This window comes from Strigops habroptila, chromosome 5 (assembly GCF_004027225.2).
Source record: "Strigops habroptila isolate Jane chromosome 5, bStrHab1.2.pri, whole genome shotgun sequence".
NCBI lineage: Eukaryota > Metazoa > Chordata > Aves > Psittaciformes > Psittacidae > Strigops > Strigops habroptila.
In genome coordinates, this window is record NC_044281.2 from 26,367,407 (window position 1) to 26,389,992 (window position 22,586).

At 38.1% G+C, this 22,586-nt stretch overlaps 1 protein-coding gene across 3 annotated transcripts in view; it reads left to right on the forward strand.

The window, feature by feature from the left end:
• Positions 1 to 22,586, forward strand: part of LRMDA (leucine rich melanocyte differentiation associated) — a 709,877-nt gene that overhangs the window by 596,235 nt on the left and 91,056 nt on the right. For all 3 annotated transcript variants that reach the window (XM_030485900.2, XM_030485898.1, XM_030485899.1), the window contains one exon: positions 4,211 to 4,295. In XM_030485900.2, the coding sequence (XP_030341760.1) occupies positions 4,211 to 4,295 (85 nt within the window). The remainder of the gene's footprint in view (positions 1 to 4,210; positions 4,296 to 22,586) is intronic.

The window sequence follows — 22,586 nt, forward strand, 5'->3', positions numbered from 1 at the left end:
TGGGCCGATCACTGCAATGTCACAATATTGTTTTCTGTTTTTATTTGAATATAAATCGCTAAATGAGAAGCAACAAGCTTTCAGATTGCTAAGGTTATTTCTCTGTGACCTTACTAGATGACTTTGACAAGTGTTAGAACTGTGATGAATGAAAATAAACAACAGTATAACAGAACACAAGCATTCTTGATAATTGTGGGTCAGATTTAGAGAATCAGTATCATGCTGTCCCCAAGAAATTTGCCTCTTCATCAGTTCCTTAAAAAAAAAAGAATGATTCAAACTCCAAAATGTTGGAGATTTGAGATATTCCCAACCTAGATTAGAAGCATGTTGCAAAGGAAAAATCCCAAACACTTAAACTCTTTCTGAGGTAACAGATGTAAGAGAATCCTTACTCTGTGTCTTGAGCTCCATAGTAAAAAATTTCTTAATTGTTTTTGGTTTTGCTACTACATCTCATTTGACACTCTACCATCTCTCTTTTGGTTGTGTCTTGTTCAAACTTAAATTTCTCTTTGTGATATCCTCTGAAAATATTTTGGAAATAAATGTATTTAGCTAAGGAAATCTCCTTTTGTATGTATGTGTGTATTTAAAAAAATTTACTTACAATATCTTTCCATAAGTACATTGCATATCTGTTGAACCTTTGTCAGAACATGCAGATATGCTGCTGTTCTTCCTGTATTGTAAAATTTGCCAGGTACAATGCATTAATGGCTACTACAGTTACTGATGTGTATAGGCGTGTAAAAAATTTATGTTATGCCTTAGAAATGGGGGGGAGGGTGTTTATTTGTTTGGTTTGGGTTTTTTTTCTTGGTTGGTTGTTGTTTGATTGGGTTTTTTTCCTATTGCAGCTTCTAAAGTATCTGTAACTTTGATGAACATAGTTTGAAAATCTGGTACTCTTTTACAACCTATTTAGTGTTAAGTACTGCAATTCTTAGCTTGGACAAAACTTACAGGTTAATATGAAGACAGAGATACTTCAATTCAGCAAATGTTTGGTTATGTCCATAACTTAGGCTGTGGGTAGCCTAACCTTATTACTTTACTGGCCGTGTAAATTTTATACCGTGTATTATGATATATACTTGGATGACTACAATGTTTGCAAGAATACAAGTTTATCTTGTAATAATACTGCCAGAATTTCTTTATTGAGCTATTTGGTGTTTCTATAAAACTGAAGCTACCTGTTTTAACCAGCTTTCCTCAAAGATATTTGTATTTGTAATTACTTTCCACTGCAACAAGAACTTCTGATGCGTATGTCACCAATACTTGAAGACATAACTGTCACATGTCAATGCCGTCACTGTCAAAATATTCCTGTGAATATTAAATGTAATACAGTCTATATAAATCTCTTTGGAAAATAGCTTGGGACCAAATATCAGTATGTGGTAGGGAAAACAAATAGTTGTCTTTCCGCTGGTGCACAGGCTTATTCAGAAATGTGATTCAGAACTCTAGCCAGTGTTTGTGCAAAACCCTCCTAACCATGGATGATATTCCATAGAATTAAATTTCCTCTAACGGAATGCTTAGCTCAAAGGTAATGAAAGCTGTTCTATATTTGACAGGGAATTATATACTGTACATAAAATAACAGCAAAACACCAATAAACAAACCCTTCTGTTCTTGCTTTTCCTAAAATTGGAAATAAAGCTAAATTGCCCCTTCACTCCAATATCCTTTTTAGAAGTTCTTGAATTTTGCTCACTCAGTGGTATATTGCTGAAAAGGCAAAGTGTCTTCCAGTAATTTTAGGAAAAGCTATCATCAAGCTGTCAACAGTCTAAACTGAGATTAAAAGTACCAGAGAGAAACCTTCACTATTAACAGAGTCCCAAATAAGTACACTTGAATAGGCAGATAACATCTAGAGTGTACAGTATGAGACCACTTACTCCTCCAGCTTTTGGAGTGATTTACAGGGATGAAGTCTTATGTTAAATAGTTAGGGACATTTTTCTTCTTGCTTACCCCGAACAACTTGTCCCAAAGAAAAAAGATAGTTGTGAACAGATGCCTGTTCTTGGAATTCATTTCAGACATCACATTACTGGGTGTTAGGAGCATCCGTCTCATCCTCTGAGATGTTACGTTCCATCAGCTCATATTGGTCATCAGAGAGAAGCCTTCGAATACTTCACAGACCAGGGTAGATTGAGCTGCATGTTTACAGTTCACTAAAATCAAATTATTATTTGCTCTAGCTGAAGGTGAGAGTTGTGTTTATAGCATAATCCCTCTGAAAAGAAGGTACCCTGAAAAGGCATGTTATCACTGATGAATCAAGGGAGGTAGGATTTTCTAGATTTTTACTCATATCTAGTAATTAGCATCCTTGCTATTTGGGCAAATATGTCTCTATTAAGATGTTTGTTTTGATGCGTGATGCATCTTCACATTATGATCTGATTTTTGCTAGGGACAAAAATGGTACTATAACTGTGGTCTGACATACAAGCAAAAGCTTAGTATACTAATCTACTCAGTCACCTCTTAACATTTTAATATACACTGGAACAGGTTTCCCAGAGAAGTTGTGAGTGCCCCATCCCTGGAAGTGTTCAAGGCCAGGTTGGATGGGGCTTTGAGCAACTCGGTCTACTGGAAGGTGTCTCTGCCCAGGGCAGGGGGGTTGGAACTAGATGATCTTTAAGATCCCTTCCAACCCAAACCATTCTACGATTCTGTGATCTAGGAGTCCTACAGCTATGACAAAGAAGATTTTTAAATTACAGCCTTCAGCAAACTATTCCCATGATTTATTTTCATTATTGTGGATTTCTGATTGTTGTTTTCAGGTTTAGTTTGGCAATCAAGATTTGAATTAGTATTTAAGCTTTTTCTTCTCCGAAACATTGTAGCTACATTTTACACTTTTATCTAAACTGGCTATTGTAAACCTGGTTTTGAAATAATTTCAATTAAAAAAATGTATACGTTTTGAGGATATGATTAATTCAAAAATAGGAAGATTGAGGTGGATTCCTTTGATTGACTTTTGCAGTTTATAAGCCAATGTATGAGTAGGAAATAACCTGCATAGTAGATAACAATTATTTTCTGAAGACTCCCTTTAGTAAATTAACATGAGATTCAAGAAATAGTTTAGCTTTTGTAGATCTTCTCTTTATTTGCCTTATCTTTTCTATTAGAATGATTATGTAACTTTTAGGGAACAGTGTCCTTTGAGTCTTTTATTAAAACCCATAATCTTTTATGTATGTTGCAATGGGTAGATTGTAAACACTTGAGCAAACTCTGTACCTGAAACGGAACATATCACTAGCTTGGTATCAATCCACCTAACTTAAACTGATTTTTAAAAACTGTGATTATGATTCATATTCACCTACATGATCCCTTTTTTTCATATCTCCTTCTAAGAATGCAAGGCTGCTGCTCTATAACTAAAAGGTAAGATGGTAAATGTGGCTTATCTTGACTTTATATTGCTCTTCCCTTCAGATGTAACATCCATCTGGATGATTAGTTTCTTGCAAACTATGGCTCCACAGTCTAATCTTTAAATCAGAATCATAGGATCTTGAAACTTTTATTATGGGGAAGGATTTTGGTTTCCTCTCTCCTCCCTTAATATTTTGCTTTCAAAGATTCTGAGCAAGTCTTTTTGGTACTCACCTGTTTACATGTATTAGACTTCTGGTGTGGGTTTTAAGTGTTAATTATTAAAAATTCTATATACTTGTCTGCTTTTTTGCATTATAGGCATTTTAATTTGTAAGAGATCCCTTCATTTAGCTCACAGAACAGTGGAATGGCAGAATCTTTTTTTTTTTTTTTGCTTAGTTTTGAAAGGTGTGGTGTCTTATCCCAGCTTTCTATTTTTTGTCTCCTTATATGTGGACTCACTCATAACTTCCTTCAGGTAAATATAAAACTCTTTCACCAAGAAGAACATTTTTAACATTGTCCAGAGATTTTCTGATAAAGGTGGTAATTTTCCAAAGCTGTGAGCTGTATGTAGTCGTTTAGTAATGATACCTAATATCATTGTGTAAACTCTTGTGAGTACAGGTAGCTTGTGGGCAGCCCCAAAAAAACCAAATTAATCCTCAGTGGCTGGTAACTCTGCGCACCTGTAACCACATAATAGTGCAGGTGCATCCTCTTTGCATAACCACTGACTTTCTCTCAGAGACTGATAATACCTATTTCATCACACAGGCCTCTGGTGATGCTGCTTCTACCTCTCCAGAGATGCACTATACACCTCTGCCTTCAGGATCCAGAGACCTCACCAATCACAGAGGTATGAGCTAAACTTTATATTGGAGAGAACTGCTGCAGGGTGGTAAGCTTTGCTGTATGGCCTTCTCTGTATTAGTGACTGCTGCATTGAAACATTGCAGAGAACACTGTGCCTTTCAAGCACTAGATGAGAAAACCATACCTGTCAAGACTACAGATTTTAACTCATATTAAATAGGATTTAAACATAGTCTACTGGGAAAGCAAATAAATCTATGGATAATAACATTCAGTGATATTTTCGTGTGTGTGAGAGAAAAACGTAAAGAGCTTAGAGTACTTAAATATTGCTAAGTAGATGATTACATGCAGCAATAGTAATTGAGAGAATTTGTAAACTTTCCAATATTTGTAAAGAGAGACTTTTTTGGCAGTTTAACAATGTAGGTCTATAATTTTGAAATGTTAACACATTTTTGTTGCAATAAAAAAGGATTCTTCTCTGTTTTTCAACATTAAAGGCAGATCAGTGTTCAATTTCCTTTTTAACCAATCCTTATAACTTAAAAAGCACCTTGGGCAACTTCTCGAATTCTTTCTGCATACCTATGGAGCAAAAGGTTCAGGAAACTGGTGAAAAACAAGCACTCAGGAAGGGTGCATTCCAAGGTCTTTCATCTGTATTCTTAAAAGGAGAAATTCATAAAGCTTGCAGCATTTTTCAGCTTACAACCAGAGCAACAATGTTAATATTTATTTCTCACATTACACATTTATTCCATGTTGATCATGGAAACTATTTGTGTAGAGGCACGTTTTGTATAGGATACCATAATCAAAGTCAGCCTTACATTTAGGAATTGATGGTAGCTTAGTTTTGGTGTGTCCTGAAATTCTGCAGCACTGGAGAAGATTGAGGCAGTATTGGTAGAATGCCTTATTACTTGAAACCTTCTGAAAGAATCTGGCAGGCAGTGGAACCAAACAAAGATCTGTGATTCAAGTGGGAAGGATGAGGAAAGCAACCGATTAAACTTTAATTTGTTGCAGCCTGTATCACTGTCATAGTGCCAGGGCTAAAGATGGGTGTGAAGCTATATCCTGGTCTTGGTGTAAATTGATATGGTGTACTGGAAATAGGATGTCCTGAAAGTGCTATAGTGCATTGTGTTCTGACACTGAGCTCATGTAGTAAGTGGAACTTTTTAAAGAGAAAAGATCAATCCAAAATCCTGGATTTTAAAATAACTGTGCCCCACTGCCCCCTAATTTCCAAGAGGTGTGTTGTGGCTTTGATTTTCAGGTAAGCTTATAAATAAGAAGTAGAATGACAGAATGTTGTCAATGCCTACGTTCTGTAAAAATACATTAAAACCCAGGTATCCTCAGGTCTGTTTATTTAGATGATGGTGAATTAAAAGTGGAGCTGATTTTGGGATCTAATTTGGTGAAAGAAATGCCAGCAACATTAAGCATCAAAAGTTGTGTGCCTGTATTATTGATTGACTTCTCTTACAATAAAGCAATTGTGTCGCTCTAGTAGGCATTGCAGACATGTCCATATGGGTGTCCATTCAGGGCGGGACCTTACCAGTTTCTAAGTACCATGGTCTTCCTGAGGGTTTGGGAATGCCTGCTCTCTTACTATGAAAGGGGAAAATTATATTCCCCAGATTATCAACTTTTTACCCTTAGCTGTTCACATAATTCTCTATTACTTCTGTCTTTACTTTTCCCAGAAATATTCTGCCTTGCATGCTAAACATGCTGAAAATTTCCTTGATGATTAAGCACACTTATAAATAAAGTAAATGGAGAAGAGTGTGTCATCCAAAAAAGGGTAAAATTGGCCCTAAAAGATACGTTGTTTTCATGATTCACTGAGTTTTTATATATATGTGTAAAATATATTCACAAAATAATTAAGAAAGCTTTCCAAAATTCCAGGCCTTGTAAGAAAAGCTTGGAACAACCTGCTGGCAGGGCCTATTACCTCAATCAACTTCTTTTATACAAAGCAAAATCTCTGCATTCACAAGCCCATAAAAGATTAATTGGAGTCAATAGACAAATCTCCAAGAAAAGAATGAAACACTTAAACATGCTATTTTATTGAAGTTCTGAATATTTTCCATTTTTTTTAATTCACTGAATGCTTTCAGTGTTGTAAAATATGATTGAGTCAGCTGTTGCATATGTAAATATTGGCAGTTTTCAATGCAAACTGGAAAGAAGAATGCCGTAAGTTTATAAGTGCTCTTGTTTGTCCCTGGAGAAACTTGTTTACCAGAATCCGAAAGTCTGGCAAGTGGTTTGGTACAGCTGTACATTGATTTGAGGGGGATTAGGAGGGAGAGCTTGAGCAACCTAAATGTGTCTGAATGGTAGTTTTACTTGGACAATTTCTCACTCTATTTAGCTATGAATTTTGCAGGGAGAGCAAAAGCATGTGATTCTGTATGCATTGCACCATGCGTCTTATAGCTTTCATGTTCATGCATACAGTGTATTATTTCCAGACAGGATCTGGTCTTTTTGGGTTGACTCTGTATTTTGCACAGACAATATTCAGGAATTGCAAAAATCTCTCATTTTCAGAACCCACAGAAACAGCATATGATAGTGTGGCATCAGTGTGGAATGTATGGAATAATCAGTGTAAATATTATATCAAGTTTTAAAGTGCTTGAGACGCATGAAGAAAAGCAATAAATACATGAAGAACGCAATAAATACTGGATACACATTTTCAAGCTTTAGAAAATTTCTACCCATCTTGGGGAACTTTGGGTTTTGGTTTTTTTTCCATTAAATTACTTTGCTTAGACCCACTTTTCTAAACTGAACTTTTTCTCAGTCCCACTGTTCATGTTTTTTAGCAGAAAATGTATTGGCCTTCTATGCAGGTTTGGGGAGCCTGACAGCAATATGATGTGATTCTTTGAGATCTAATTGCTGTCCCATTAGGCAAGCCTTCCAAAGTGGTAATTTTGTAGCTAGCTTTACTTCTGTTTTGATTCCAAAACAATGATCTCAAATTCCTAAGGGTCTTTCCTTGGTCTTTGTTAAACTAGCATTTCGTATTTAATTTCATATGGTTTTAGACACCAGTGATTTACTTGTGTGAAATCTATACAATTCTTTTATACAATTCTCTGATAAAACAATTCCGTTAAAAGACAAATCTTCTTGTCATATAAGGTGCTACATTTATTTTTGAATTCCATTGCTTGTATTGTTTTAGTTTTCAAATTTTCTGCAGAAACAAAATAAAATGGCCCCACCTTTCTGCTTGTCCAGATTTACCTTTAAGGAATAAAATATCTGTTAGTTATTGTTGGTTTAAAATGGAAATGGCTGTGCTCCCAATACATAAAAGTAGCGAAATGTAGTGTATTTTTAAGTGGTTTTTATGTATAGCACAGGTACCCTTCTGTTTCTTATTGACAGTTTATTAACTGGGTACATATAAAACCTTTAAATAGAGGTTTCAGTTCTTAACATAGTTGAAATTGATGGGAAAAGAAATTTTAAAATGGTAATAATGAAATTATAAGGAAAATTTGGTTCATGTGTGGAAAAAGGCTTCCCACCCTCCACCCCCCTCAGGTTGTATATTTCTTTTTTATAATGGCATCTTTGGTAAGGAAGTTCCTTTGTTATGTGTAAGCATTCATGCCTTCGGAAAAGAACAGCACTTTCCAGTTGGTGTGGAAAATAGTAATTTATCATTATATCTCTTGATTTAGTAATATTACTTCTCATGACTACCATGAAAATCTGTTTTTCCCATCTTAAAAAAAAAAAAAAGTGCTGCATGCTCTTTCTATAAACAGATATTTTGTAACATTGTTTATTACCTGATTTACTTGAAAATCAATTCATTTGCCAAAGCCATTTGGTTTCCAGTAACATTTTACAAATGATTCCTTTTCTTGTGCTCTTGTTTCTGGGAACAACCAGTGGTAAGTCTGCCCCATAGCTTACTGGTAAAAGGAAGAAGCAGCAGTTTCCATTAAAAACTAAGCCTGTATTTATGTAAGTAGTTTTTAGAGCCTTAGCTTGGATTCATGCCAAGATTTAATAGTTCCAGTCTATTCTGGCTTGTAAGAACTTCCTGAACAAATCCACTGTCCTGTTTTGGTGTCTATTCAGTTAATTATCCAAGTGTTCTGGTATACATAAAGGTTAGATTTTCTCGTTTTATATTTGAATGATGAGTGCCCGAATGGAAAGTTATTTATTCTAGTAGTTTGTTTCAGTCAACTGACAGGCACGTTTTCTTATTCTCTATAACAGTCTAATCTGAGTTTGAAAGTCATAAACTGCATTCAGAAGTAATGCCTAGAAATCCAAGGACAGAATATTTTTAAGCTTCCTGTTAACCCTCTGAAGGCAATTTTATAAAGCATTTTTGATCAAAGGAAATGAGAGGTTCCTTCTGCTCTCAGTTTCTGTTTAACAGGGCTGTGCTGAAGATATGATTTGGAACGAAGATCTTTCCAAAGTTTTGCATTGCTAAGCAAGGAAAAGCATGCAGGCATATAATCTGTTAGAGAGACACCTAAACTTTATCTGTCACATTTTTTCCCTGTGATCATTATACTGTGCTGTTGTACTCCAAGTGTTTGGCATATTAAATTTTCAGTAATGGCTGGTATGACTATAAAGAATGCATTCTGATTGATTTTTAGGGTGTACCGTACATAACTAGCTACTAGCTTTACAGGAGTTGAGATATGCACTAGGGCAAGATGGAAGTGTACTTTAAAATGCATGACAAACATTTAGCCAGCTAGTTGTGTTGGAACTGACAATTCAGTAGATGACAAAGAAGACCTACTACTTTCAAGATCTGGTGTTGAAGGAGAAAGGTAGAAGTTTGGAGAGCCAGAGGGAGTAGTATGATTGATGTGATGTGTGAAAGTGCCAAACTTTTCTCTGGGAATTTACCTGTTCTGTGTCAATTTTCTCAGTCTGCTCATACTTTAGAAATAAATATTCTCAGGTTCATCTGGAACTAATAATGTCTATTGTTTTTTCAAGAATTTGGTCTAGAGTTTTTTACTTCCTGAAGTAAAATTATAAAGTTGACATACACTTCTTAATAAGAAATGTTAATACACAAAGCTCTTATTTTCGAAGGCCTTCAACTTGGTACACATGCATTCTGAAAGTCATATTGTCTTTAAATCAGAGACATAAAAAGAAAAGGAAATAGGTTTGCATAAAAACTTACTTCCAGAATGATAAGTATCCTGTTTATGCTATCATTGCAGTCTTCTCTGTTTTTATTAACACAGTTGTTAGGTACTCATGTGTGAGCCAGAGGCTTCTTTAGAGTTTGAAATTAGTTGCTGGGAAAGTTGCAAAGCAATTTATGTAGCAACTTAGCGTAATTAGTTACTTTTCTTAATGTGAACTGCACTTTATGCTTATCAATTGATTTTTCTGTATATCTGCATAAAGCAGCTCATTATATGCTGTCCAAAAAGAGAAGAATAATAGTAAAAAACCTGTGGGTAGTACTTTATCATTCATTTAATCTTAGGAATCTTAAATTATTTTTTCAACAAAAGGTGTCTATGTATGTATATAAGAAGTATTTGCTTTAACTTGTCTAATAACTAAGAATAGAATGAATAAGAGAACTGCAGGCAGTATATGGAAGTTCTGTATCACGCAGAGATGCTGTGAATAGTGAGAAATTTTCTTTGTTGTTTTATATGAGGTATCATTTGAAAATACCATAGATTTTAAGCTGCATAATGTTATGATGAGTAATAGATTGCATACCTCTTAGGCCAGGATCTTCTGACTATGAGATGAATAACCTTGAAAAAATAAACAAAAAAAAATTCTCAGTAGCATGGAACAGACAAGATCATATTTTCCAGGGGCAGGAACACTCAAAAATAAGCTGTGACATTTTCTATTAATGCCAGGAAATATGTCCCAACAGTGACTTGTGCTATGCTCATCACTTAGCCTCGAGGGGAGTGGGTGGAAATCCTCTTCTTTTGGCACTTTGGGAGAAGACTAAAATAAGGAGTCTGTTATGAAGGAAAAAAAGAAAAAAAAAATTTCATTTGGCTTGCCTGTACGAAATGAAAAATTGAGTTCTAGTGCCTTGCTTAGTTTTTCAGTTTGGGAAATGGATGTTAATGGAAGCACAAGAGACATGGCAGAAGCGTAGAAAGAAAAGTGATGGTAAAGATGCGTGCCAGTGTGAGAGAAAACTTGGTTAATAAAAGATTTTGTCTTAGTTTCCCTTAGTTAAAGGGATTACAAAGAGAAAATGTCAGTGGTGGATTGGCATCCTTGCAGACTGGAGGTGTGAGAACATAATGTTGGATGTTTAAAGAACTCTGTTATGACCTGTTTCTGGTGCATCTAAGAGAAAAGCAGACATTTCTCATAGCCACTGTTAGATAGCCCCTGGTTGTGCCTGTAGACGTGCCAAACCTTACACTTGGAGGTGAGATGAACAGTACTGACCCGTATCTCTTGCTTCGGTGGTGCAGCTAATTTCATACCTCTGTGATTTTCTCCTTCAAGCAGCACTCTACTGCCTCCTCAGTTTTGCCAATATGGTTCCTTTGTGGGGAGAATAGTTAGAAGAGATGAGTGAAACAACATACATGGGGAGAAATACTAGAAAGTAGGTTTCCTTAGAGAGGCTTACTGCCGTGAAATGCTTCCTTCTGATAACAGAAGTCCACCCATACTGGTATTTGCCTTGAATCTGCAAATGCATTAGACATCTATCCTGCTTTTGTGAATTGACGCAGTCAGAAATTTTGCATTTTGAAGGAATCAAGATGTCTACTACACATTTGCATGATTCATTCATCTCTCAGACATGGAGTGATTTATCGCTGGGCAGTAATGAAAGATTAAGGAGGTTATTGGGTAGTACCTCTCTCCTAAGCCCTAGTCTAGTTGTTTACTGGAACAGAACCATCACCAATAGCTGTGGTCTTTGATGAACCAGTTTACCTCAATTGCTCAGTAGTCATAGCCTCCGTCAGCTCATGCATGTTTCTCTGTAAAGCACAAAGACTTTCCCAAGTGTGGAATAAATTGTGGTTGGATTTGAGTGTGACCTTGACAAATATGGTTCAAGAGATACATTTTCTGGGTCGTTGGATTCATGTTCTTGTCAGTTACAGGGTCAAGAATTTCTTGTCTGTGTATACAAGGAATGTTGGATTTGGATCAGGATACCGTAGATTATTAGAAGTTCAGCGTAAAAATGTACTGCCATCTTGTGTATTGCAATGATGAGAGCAAACCGTTATGCGAAACTCTGGTGGGGTGAATAAATTGGGGATGGTATAGACAGTGGCTTGCAGTTTTGTGCAAAGTCTTTCTTGATGGTCAGAAAAGGTAAGATTTGGTTTTAAATAGCAACATATTTTAATTTACGAGCCTTTGCTGCATTCTGTGGTTTGAAAGTGAGCCCAAGGGGTGTGACCAGGCCGAAGAGAAGTAAGCTGTAGGGGAATCACTTCCTGGAGTGCTAAGTCTCTGTGGGAATAAAGTATGGGTGTTTCTCTGCAGCAAGACCTTAAAAGACAAAAAGAGAGTAATTAAGTGGTTAATCCAGTTTAGATTAATTTTTTATTAAACATCTAAGGAGCTGGCCACAACATTCCCATTCTGCATCTAATGGGAATTAGGAGTCTAAGGCTCAGGCAGACTTTCATTTTTCCACAGCACACATTCCCCAATCTGACTGATGAAGACCTGACTGTTTTCCATATTTTTGTCACCATTCCCATAATTTCTGAGGTTTTCATTACAACTTTTCCCATATTTGCCAAAACTAACCGAGCAACCTGGGCCCCAGTCACCCATACAAGTGTCGCATCAGCAGGAATATGATTAATGAGGAAAAAACTGTAACTTCATATTTTTGGGTAGACTAGAAAGTGTCTGATGTTTCACAACATAGCTCATTTTGTCGTGCTGGCAATAAGAAACCATGAGAGTGCTCAAGCTCCAAGCAGTGTGACTATAATATGGCAGAAAAACATCGAAAACATTGGCTTCTATAAGTGGAAACTTGGGATCCAAAACTATAAACCCATCTAAATTCTTCTTTAGATATGTAGGAGGATTAATGATGCAATGAGCCTGCACTGGCAATAAAAAAAAAAGTCTAGTAAATTTGCCACTTGGCCTTATAATCTTTAACAAGAAAGAAGTCCAGTCATGAGCCACAGTATTATAGCCCTTCCAGAGAAATTGGGTTCAAAGAATACACAGTGCTGTGCATATTCAGTCTCCTGAGAGATCTTCATGTTTAGTTAGCACCCCAGCCTAGCCTGTTTTTGCAGGAGTCCTTCAATTTTGTCATTCAGGCATTTTTACAGCCTCATTGGAACAGATAAACAAACATCTGGAATCATGTGGTATATTTAATTAAAAACTTTTTGTTTGGCCAGAAATAGTAAAATCATGAAAAATTGCCTGTCTCCAAGCTCAGAAAGGCCAAGTGATGAAGCTGTTGGCTACAGACAGTTTTACAATGTATTGAAATTCATAGATATGCACACCTGCTACAAGGCCTCCCCCTTTATTTTGATTCATAACCATTAACGAGTGTTTAGTGCACAGATTGTAACCCTTGTTTAAATGGGAATTTGCTGGTTTTAATAACATATAGACATGTGTTGCTATATTCCATACAGCCTGTACTGTTCTATAGCATGCAGACTGGATAAAGCTTTATTCTGTTGGTTGAAAAAAAAATAAATCCTTATGGTACCTGTTCTATTAGACTATTTGTCATATGAAAACATGTTTTCATTCCAGAGGGAGTAAATATCTGCCCCATGCTAAAAATCTATTTCAAATGTTGGAAATGTGAAAGATAGCGATAGAGTCTAGATATAGACTCTAATTAAAACTAGAGTCTATAATGAAAATGTAAATTTTCATTGTTTCATTTAATGCATTTTTTTGAGGAAAATTTCAGGAGATTTTTGATGCTTTTGCAGGCAAAACTGCTTGCTGTCATCTGAAATATTAGTGTATCAATATATTGTACAGACCAGGATTATTATTTATGAAAACTACTTGGCCTAATGAGCTGCTACCATTTGGGGTGAACAAATGTAGGCCTTTGAATATATGGGACATAGAATCTTAATTTTAGTTTGTACATCTCAGTTTCTAAATAGCTCAGCCCTCTTTTGAGAAAAACATATACACACAGAAAGCATTACTGCATCCAAATATTGTTCACAATTCTTCCTATTGCTTATGGTTAAAATCATTTGGACATCCCATTTTGAGCTGCATTTTTCTGAGGATTTAGACTACTTAGCAGGATAGGATGCTTACATGACCTTGGCTGCTGTCCTGTGATTAGCGTTACTGAGCTGAGTGAAGAGGACATGTGTCATCAGAAACAAAGCACTAATTCCCACATAGTGAATGCATGTAGAAGCCTACTTTAAAACTGGGGAGGAGGAGATATTTCCTGCACAGTCAGAAGGGAAGCCGTCTGCATAACAGCAATGAAACTATTTTATATCCTTATGTGTTGGTTTTTTATAGTGCGCACATCTTGCTATAGCATGTAACATTTCTTACAAACTGTGAATGGCCAAAAAGATGCGATGTATTTTGCATTGCTTTGTTCAGCGTGTGCTGTGCTAGGAGTGGGTGAAGGTTCCCTTCTTTAATTTTGCCTTTGGGAAAGAAAGCTGTATCTTTGTATTATTTCATTCCGTTTTCTTATGCAAGAAGAGAAAGCTGTCAACGTTTTAGGATATGAATGTCTGTATTCATGATCTAATGATGTTTGCTGATCAAAGTTCCTTTCAGAGGCCTGAAAGAAAATATCAAATAGGTTGACAACTTCACTTTTTTTCCTGTTTTATGATATTTTTGTGGTGTGTCAGTAGCCTCAGTGCTAGAAAAGTAAATGATAGGAAGTACCATGACATCCTCCATTAGCTTTGTATGCCTGTAAGAAGAGAGATCACACCTGGGGAGAAGAAGGGGAGGAGACAAGTAAACAATAAGTATAAACAAGTGAAATTGTTTTGTGTCCCTTGCCAAACAGAGTATGGCTGATCTCTTTTCTGTTGATATTCATTGTGTTGCCTTTTACAGTTCGAGAGATTTTTAAAGTTATTTACGCAGGCTGGAATTTTTTATTGCATGATTGACAACATTGCTATGTTTTGCAAGACCCTTTTAAGAAAGCTTGTCTGTGACTCTAAAGTGCCTAGTAAACCTAGGCAACCACCTGAAAGACCCCCCACCTGTGGCTGCATAAAACTGAAATAAAGAACGGAAAATAACCCATTGAGTATGCACTTTCCCACCTCCTGAGAGCAAAATGCAATGCAGTGCAATTTTAGTACTTGTGTGCCACTGGGGAAAATAGACTCCTAAAATCACATAGTGAAGCACTGGAAAAATTCAGTGAATTTGTACTAAGCGCTGTGTTATAAAACCTAAAGAACCGTAGGCTTTGCTTCTCAAGTGAAACAGATTTGTATTGCAGTTCTGTTAGAATGCCTACCAAATGTAATGATGATATTTAGCACAGTAGGCTGAAAAAATGTAAGGCTAGTGAATAAGAGTCCTTTCACAGGAAAGCTATACTGAGGGGGACGCAAGCGACATTTGTGATGTCTACTTAAAGACCAAGCTGGACTGCAATCCCTGAATTTGTTTTGCTATACTTCTGCTCAGTGACGGGTCACATACAGAGAGGTGGAAAGAGCACATGGCCTGAATTAGCTCTTTCAAAACCATTTGTAGTAGTAGACACAGTTTCTCACAATTAATAGAGATCTAAATTAGGGTTCATGTCTTGTCTGAATGGAGTTAGAATATGTGTGTATTAAAATCACAGCCAAACCAAAATGCCGAGGTGCTTAATTTCCCCACAATAGCTTAGCTTCCTCACTACCAGCTTCTGCACTAGTGGCACCTCTAGTAGCTTTATCACTGTATTTAGTCAGAAATATGCTTAGAAAAACTGCATCTATCCTATCTCTACCTCTTCGTCAAAGGAGGGAGGCAACTCCTAGATGGTATTTTTGCTGAACTGTGAGTGGGAGCAGCCTGTCTTGACAGACATTTTGTTCCACGAAATAAAAGGAACAGGCTCAATGGAAATAATCCCTTGGGCCATGATAGAAGAGCCAGAATATATCTTAAAGCAAAAAGGTTGGTAAACCTTGCACCCCAAAGAAACCAAATGCACCCCCCAGACCCTCCCAAACCCACCCAGTTAATTAAGTTGGCTGATTGTCTCCTTCTTCTTAAAGGCAGTGAATGATAAATTTCACGAGGGGAAAAAAGAGAGTAACTTTATAATAAATAGATTAAATATAAGATATTAGATCATTCAGAAGCAATTTGGTGCTGTCTAATGCCAGCCATTACTAATGTAAAGTACATGATGTGTCAAGAAAAAGAAATACCAGGTGAAATTACAGTAAGGTAAAAAGAAGATATGTAGACATCCACTCAACTGCTAATTATGGATGTAAAGTTTGCATCTGCCCTGTAATCTGATGCTAGATAACAATGATAGTAGAAATGTGGAGCATATCTGAAGGAGTCCCTCTCCTAACTGTTAATCATCACTCTGCTTTCTTTTCACTTTTGTTCCAATCTGTCAGTATAAAAAGTAATCCCTTTTCCAAGGTGAGTTTAATAAAAAAGTGAAAGAGAAGCTGTCAGCTAAATTATTTTTTGTATGTTGAAAAATCTGTTTGCAATAAAGGAGTATAATGGTTTGATTCAGTGGTCCCACAAATGAGCAGAATTGGAACATCAAGAGGTGGTACGAAGGAGAAAGGGATTGAAATGTTGTTAATGTCTGTAAATGCTCTTATTCTACCAACCCTTATGTGCTTTTTTTTCTGCTGCCTGCATGTTTAGGGAAGATAGCTGTTCAGATATGGGTGAACTAGTTAAAATAGATTACAAGACTTTTTTAAATACCATTTATTTGGGAGATACAGGAAACAACATTCAGGCAGAAAAAGTTCCCATGAGAAGCTAAAACATGAATTGCAGTTTTGTAAAGAAAGAATGCAAAGTGCAGGTATGTTCTCCAGAGTACAAAGAAAACTTGAAAGAGTTCTAGTGGTCACTTGCTCACTTTCTGTGGCTGATATGGTAGCTAGAAATGTACTGAGTGGGAGATTGATGTAAAAAAAATCACAAGCAGGAATACTTGTAACCATGTAATTGTAATTGTCCATCCTGCACAGTCTCTATGCAGTATTTTCCTGACAGATTAATATTTAAAATCATTCTTTGTCAACATATCTCCTAAAGAAGCTACACTGTTTCACCAAGGAGTCAAATCTTACTCTGTCATTCATTTTTTCCATATCACAAGCAGGAAAGGTGAAGGATTAATACTTCTGTGAAGTTCTAGAAGTTGTTCAGGATTTTTTTCTTGTGTATGTCAGAGACAGAACCTAGAGCTAGTCTGCAGAAATTTTAGAAGGTTACAGTTTCTAAATTAGCTTAGTGTGCACTACTTCAATCCCATGTAGACAGTTTGGGAAGGCAAAGAGTGTCAGATTCATAAAATGAGGTCTTGACATTAAGGAACCCAGTTTTGAAATCCACTTAACTATTTTGGTTGATGTTACAGGATTTAAAATCTAGACAGAATTATTGTGATAACACTCAATTTTAACTGGTTCTTTCTTCAGAAAGTACTTTTACATAAATAAAGGTGCAATAGCAATTTCTAATAATTTTGATTTGTGAAGTTCAAACTCACTTTTCATTCTAAGTATTTTTAAGTATGGTCATGGAGTGAAGAGTGAACTGTAAAGCAAAAACCAAAATATGGATGGTTGAACTAACATTTATACTTTTTAAGAAAAAGAACTAGTGCATTCCTTATCTTAAGTTTTTACTTGTTTTGTTACTGTTTTTTCTTCAGTGATCTGGAAGGTTTTCCTTAACTCCCAGACTAAACTATTTAATACTGGTTCCTATATTTTGTAGATTTTGATATAATGGTGTTTTGTTTTGGTGTTTGGGGTTCTTTTGGTGATTTGGGTTTGTTTTTCTCTTTTGTTTGTTTGTTTGTCTGTTTGGTTTTATTGGTTTGGGTTTTGTTTTTTTTCCCCAAATGCGATTATATTATTTCCTAACAAACAAAAGACATAAAGATATTAGATTTTTTTTTCTTGTTGATTCCCAGATTTCCTAATCTTAATAGTTTAATTTCCTAAGCTTAATACAGAAGATTTTTCCATCAGTCTAGGTAATGTTTTCTGTAGGTTAGAAGTACTGTGTTGGAAGCAAATATATTAGTACAAGAGGGGAATCTCTAGGCAGTTTCTCCCTCTGGCTGTAGTTACACCAGCACAAATTATGGGGAGAAAATCCATACATATGCTAGGCAAAATCTTGGAGCAGATTCTCCTGGAAAGCATGCTAAGGCACATGAAAAACAATGAGGTGGTTGGTGACAGCCAACATGGTTTCACTAAGGGGAAATCCTGCCTGACCAATTTGGTGGCCTTCTATGATGGGGCTACAGAACTGATGGACAACAGCAGAGCAGTTGATGTCATTTACCTGGACTTGCGCAAAGCGTTCGACACTGTCCTGCACGACATCCTTGTCTCTAAATTGGAGAATCATAAATTTGATGGATGGACCACTCAGTGGATAAAGAACTGGCTCGATGGCCACACGCAAAGAGTTGTGGTAAACAGCTCGATGTCCAGTTGGAAAACAGTAACGAGTGGTGTCCCTCGGGGATCTGTGTTGGGACCGGTCCTGTTCAACATCTTTGTCAACAACATGGACAGTGGGATTGAGTGCACCCTCAGCAAGTTTGCCAACGACACCAAGCTGTGTGGTTCAGTTGATACGCTGGAGGGAAGGGATGCCATCCAGAGGGACCTGGACATGCTTGTGAGGAGGGCCGATGCTAACCTTATGAAATTCAACCAAGCCAAGTGCAAGGTCCTACACCTGGGTCAGGGCAATCCCAGGCGCTGCTACAGGTTGGGCAGAGAAGAGATTCAGAGGAGCTCTGCGGAGAAGGGCTTCGGGGTGTTGGTTGATGAGAAGTTTAACATGAGCCAGCAGTGTGCGCTCACAGCCCAGAAAGCCAAACGTATACTGGGCTGCATCAAAAGACGCGTGACCAGCAGGTCGAAGGAGGTGATCCTGCCCCTCTACTCTGCTCTCACTTGGAGTATTGTGTACAGTTCTGGTGTCCTCAACATAAGAAGGACATGGAGCTGTTGGAGCAAGTCCAGAGGAGGGCCACGAGGATGATAAGGGGGCTGGAGTACCTCCCGTATGAAGACAGGCTGAGAAAGTTGGGGCTGTTCAGGCTGGAGAAGAGGAGGCTGCGTGGAGACCTCATAGCAGCCTTCCAGTATCTGAAGGGTGACTACAAGGATGCCAGAGAGTGACTCTTCATCAGGAACTGTAGTGATAGGACAAGGGGAAATGGGTTTAAACTTAAACAGAGGAAGTTTAGGCTAGATATAAGGAAGAAGTTCTTTACTGTGAGGGTGGTGAGGCATTGGAATGGGTTGCCCAGGGAGGTTGTGGATGCTCCATCCCTGGCAGTGTTCAAGGCCAGGTTGGTCAGAGCCTTGGGCCCCATGGTTTAGTGTGAGGTGTCCCTGCCCGTGGTAGGGGTGTTGGACCTAGATGATCTTAAGGTCCTTTCCAACCCTAACTATTCTGTGCTTTAAAATAACTGCATGAAGGTGTTTTGGCGATGCAGATATGGCTGGATATATGATGAGTCTTTTCAGATTTTCAGCCAAGTCTTCACTTGCTGAGTAATTAAATGTTGAGGGAGCAGGGAACTAGGGTAGATATACATGTAGAGGTTATGATGTTATATGGAGTGAGTTACTGTTGCATTGATACATCCCCTAAATTCATTCCAAATCAATTGCTGAGCAATATTTGTGTACTCATAATTTAAAATCTTTGAGGATGAGAGGTGCTATGTATGCTATGTATGTAATGTGCGCTCTGTATTCATAGAATCATAGAATGGTTAGGGTTGGAAAGGACCTTAAGATCATCTAGTTCCAACCCCTCTGCCATGGGCAGGTACTCCTTACACTAGACCATGTCACCCAAGGCTCTGTCCAGCCTGGCCTTGAACACTGCCAGGGATGGAGCATTTACCACATCTTTGGGCAACCCATTCCAATGCCTCACCACCCTCACAGTAAAGAACTTCTTCCTTATATCTAGCCTAAACTTCCTCTGCTTAAGTTTAAACCCATTTCCCCTTGTCCTATCACTACAGTTCCTGATGAAGAGTCACTCTCTGGCATCCTTGTAGTCACCCTTCAGATACTGGAAGGCTGCTATGAGGTCTCCACGCAGCCTCCTCTTCTCCAGCCTGAACAGCCCCAACTTTCTCAGCCTGTCTTCATACGGGAGGTACTCCAGCCCCCTTATCATCCTCGTGGCCCTCCTCTGGACTTGCTCCAACAGCTCCATGTCCTTCTTATGCTGAGGGCACCAGAACTGCGTACAGTACTCCAAGTGAGGTCTCATGAGAGCAGAGTAGAGGGGCAGGATCACCTCCTTCGACCTGCTGGTCACGCTTCTTTTGATGCAGCTCAGTATACGGTTGGCTTTCTGGGCTGTGAGCGCACGCTGCTGGCTCATGTTCAGTTTCTTGTCGACCAACGCCCCCAAGTCCTTCTCTGCAGGGCTGCTCTGAATCTCTTCTCCACCCAACCTGTAGCTCTGCCTAGGTCAGGGATCACCCTGACCTAGATGTAGGACCTTGCAATTGGCTTTCTTGAACTTCATGAGGTTGGCATTGGCCCACCTGTCAAGTGCCAGGGTCCTTCTGGATCCCATCCCTTCCCTCCAGCGTACCAACTGAACCACACAGCTTGGCGTCCTCGGCAAACTTGCTGAGGGCATGCTCAATCCCACTGTCCATGTTGCTGACAAAGATGTTGAACAGGATTGGCCCCAACACCAACCCCTCAGGGTCACCACTCATTACCAGTCTCAATTTGGACATTGAGCCATTGACCTTAATTCTCTGCCTGTGGCCATCCAGCCAATTCTTTATCCACTGAGTGGTCCATCCATCAAATTTATGTCTCTCTAATTTAGAGATGAGGATGTCATGCGGGACAGTGTCGAACGCTTTGCGCAAGTCCAGGTAGATGACGTCAGCTGCTTTGCCGCTATCCATTAGTTCTGTAGCCCCATCATAGAAGGCCACCAAATTGGTCAGGCATGATTTGCTCTTGGTAGAGCCATGTTGGCTGTCACCAACCCCCTCATTGTTTTTCATGTGCCTTAGCATGCTTTCCAGGAGAATCTGCTCCATGATGCTGCCAGGCACAGAGGTGAGACTGACTGGTCTATAGTACCCCAGGTCTTCCATTTTCCCCTTCTTGAAGGCTGGGGTTATATTTCCCTTTTTCCAGTCATTATGAACTTCACCTGACTGCCATGACTTTTCAAATATGATGCTTAGCAACTTCATCCATCAGCTCCCGCAGGACCCACAGATGGATTTCATCAGGTCCTATGGAATCATGGAATCATGCACATGCGGTTTCCTAAGATGATCTTGAACCTGATCCTCTCCCATAGTGGGCCTAAGGTCTTCATTCAGCCGTTGTCTGCTGAACTTCTGAGGAAACCACCTAATCTCTATAGACCTTCCCTTCCTACTTGCTAAGAAACAGCTATATCCTTACTACTAAGCAAAGGCATCTTGGGCACAAATTTAGGTCAATGTGGAAGTATCTAAATATTATTTTCCCTGTAAGTAAAACATAGCAGGCTAACGATTTTTGAGCATCACAGCTAGACAATATGTCAGTTTTCTATCGCATCCTAAAGTGTAACCCCAAGTAGGTTGAAATTTTGTTGACAGCGTATTATGAGAGTAACTCAGAAGGAGAATTACTTCGTAAGTGTGAGCATTTCCTGTAATGCCTAGGTGGATACTAGGACGTCTTCATCTAAATGTTAATCTTGGGTATTTTGATCTTGTTTGCCAAGCTCTACATGGCAAGAAAAGAAATGGAAGCTTGTGGGTGAATTCTATCCAAGACATATGCAAACTTTATGCTCCTCTCTTTAAGTAGCTTAAATGTTTCAATTGATCATCATCACTACTAATATTTTGGTGATTCTTGATTTGGAAAGAGACTTGGAACTCAAGCCTAAGGAACAGCTTGATAAGATTTAACCTCTCTAATGAGAGCTTGATAGACAACATGTTTAAATTAGAATGGGAAGGGGGGCAGTATGAAAAAGATAATTTTGTCATTTCAGTAATCAAATGCACTGAAATATGTCATTGAAAAGATACTTACAATCTTAAATCTTAGGATACCTGTCAGATTTCTTTTAGTCTAGAAACAATGACAATCATAATTTGAAGATGAAATATGGTCAGAGTTTCTGTCTCCTTGACAATCACTCCAATATTTAGACAAAAAAGCGTGCTCTCGCAGATTTTGTTAGTCATCTCATGCATTTTACCTTTTCCCTCATGTAACTTCAATACCCTGTGAGAAGCCTAGACAAGCAGAATTGAGTGTTATCTCAAATATAAAAGAATTTGCATGTGAGTGTGTAAATCCAGAGGAACTTTAAGGACAATCCCACAGATGCCTGTATGACCCAGGAAATAATAGGGTTACATTTAATGAGGTTGGGTATGCTTTTGAGCAATTACGAAACCTTCTCTAACCAATTTAATGCCTCCTCCTACGTTTTCTTATGCTCATTGTCTAACTGAATGAAGTTTTTTAAGTTCTTTCCTTCCCCCCCCATGCTGTTGCCTTGATGCTTAATAAAGGGGAAAGTGGAGGGAAGGGGTGTGGGGAGGAGAAAAAACAGCAGCACTGGGAAAGGCTTGAAGATCTGCTTTGGCTAACAAGCTAGAGAGTGAAGAGATTCTGATTAACAAAGTAATCTGCATTCATGAAGTATCTTTTATATAGAGTGTCTGTACAGTCTGGGCACTTCAATGCAATAATCTGTGGAGCTTGGCTAAGTAAGAGGAAAAGCTTGAAAGAATGGGAATTTTGAAAGCAGAGAAAGAAGGGAGCTTGATCTAATGTCATAAGGCAGGGAGTTTTGGAGCCTTGGGGCACAATTAACAAAGGGTCTGGCACCTGCCGTCTTCAGCCTTTGTATTTCTTAAGAGAAAGATTTAGAAATTTTACTTATGGGACATGTTTCCTTTTCTTGACTTCAACCCACCGTGGCTCAGAATCTCTCTGAATGTTTGTGTGGTGATATCACATCATATGCATCCTTGACTTAGGTGAGAGCAAAAGGAAAGGGTTACTTACTGAAGCTCATGAGAGAATTG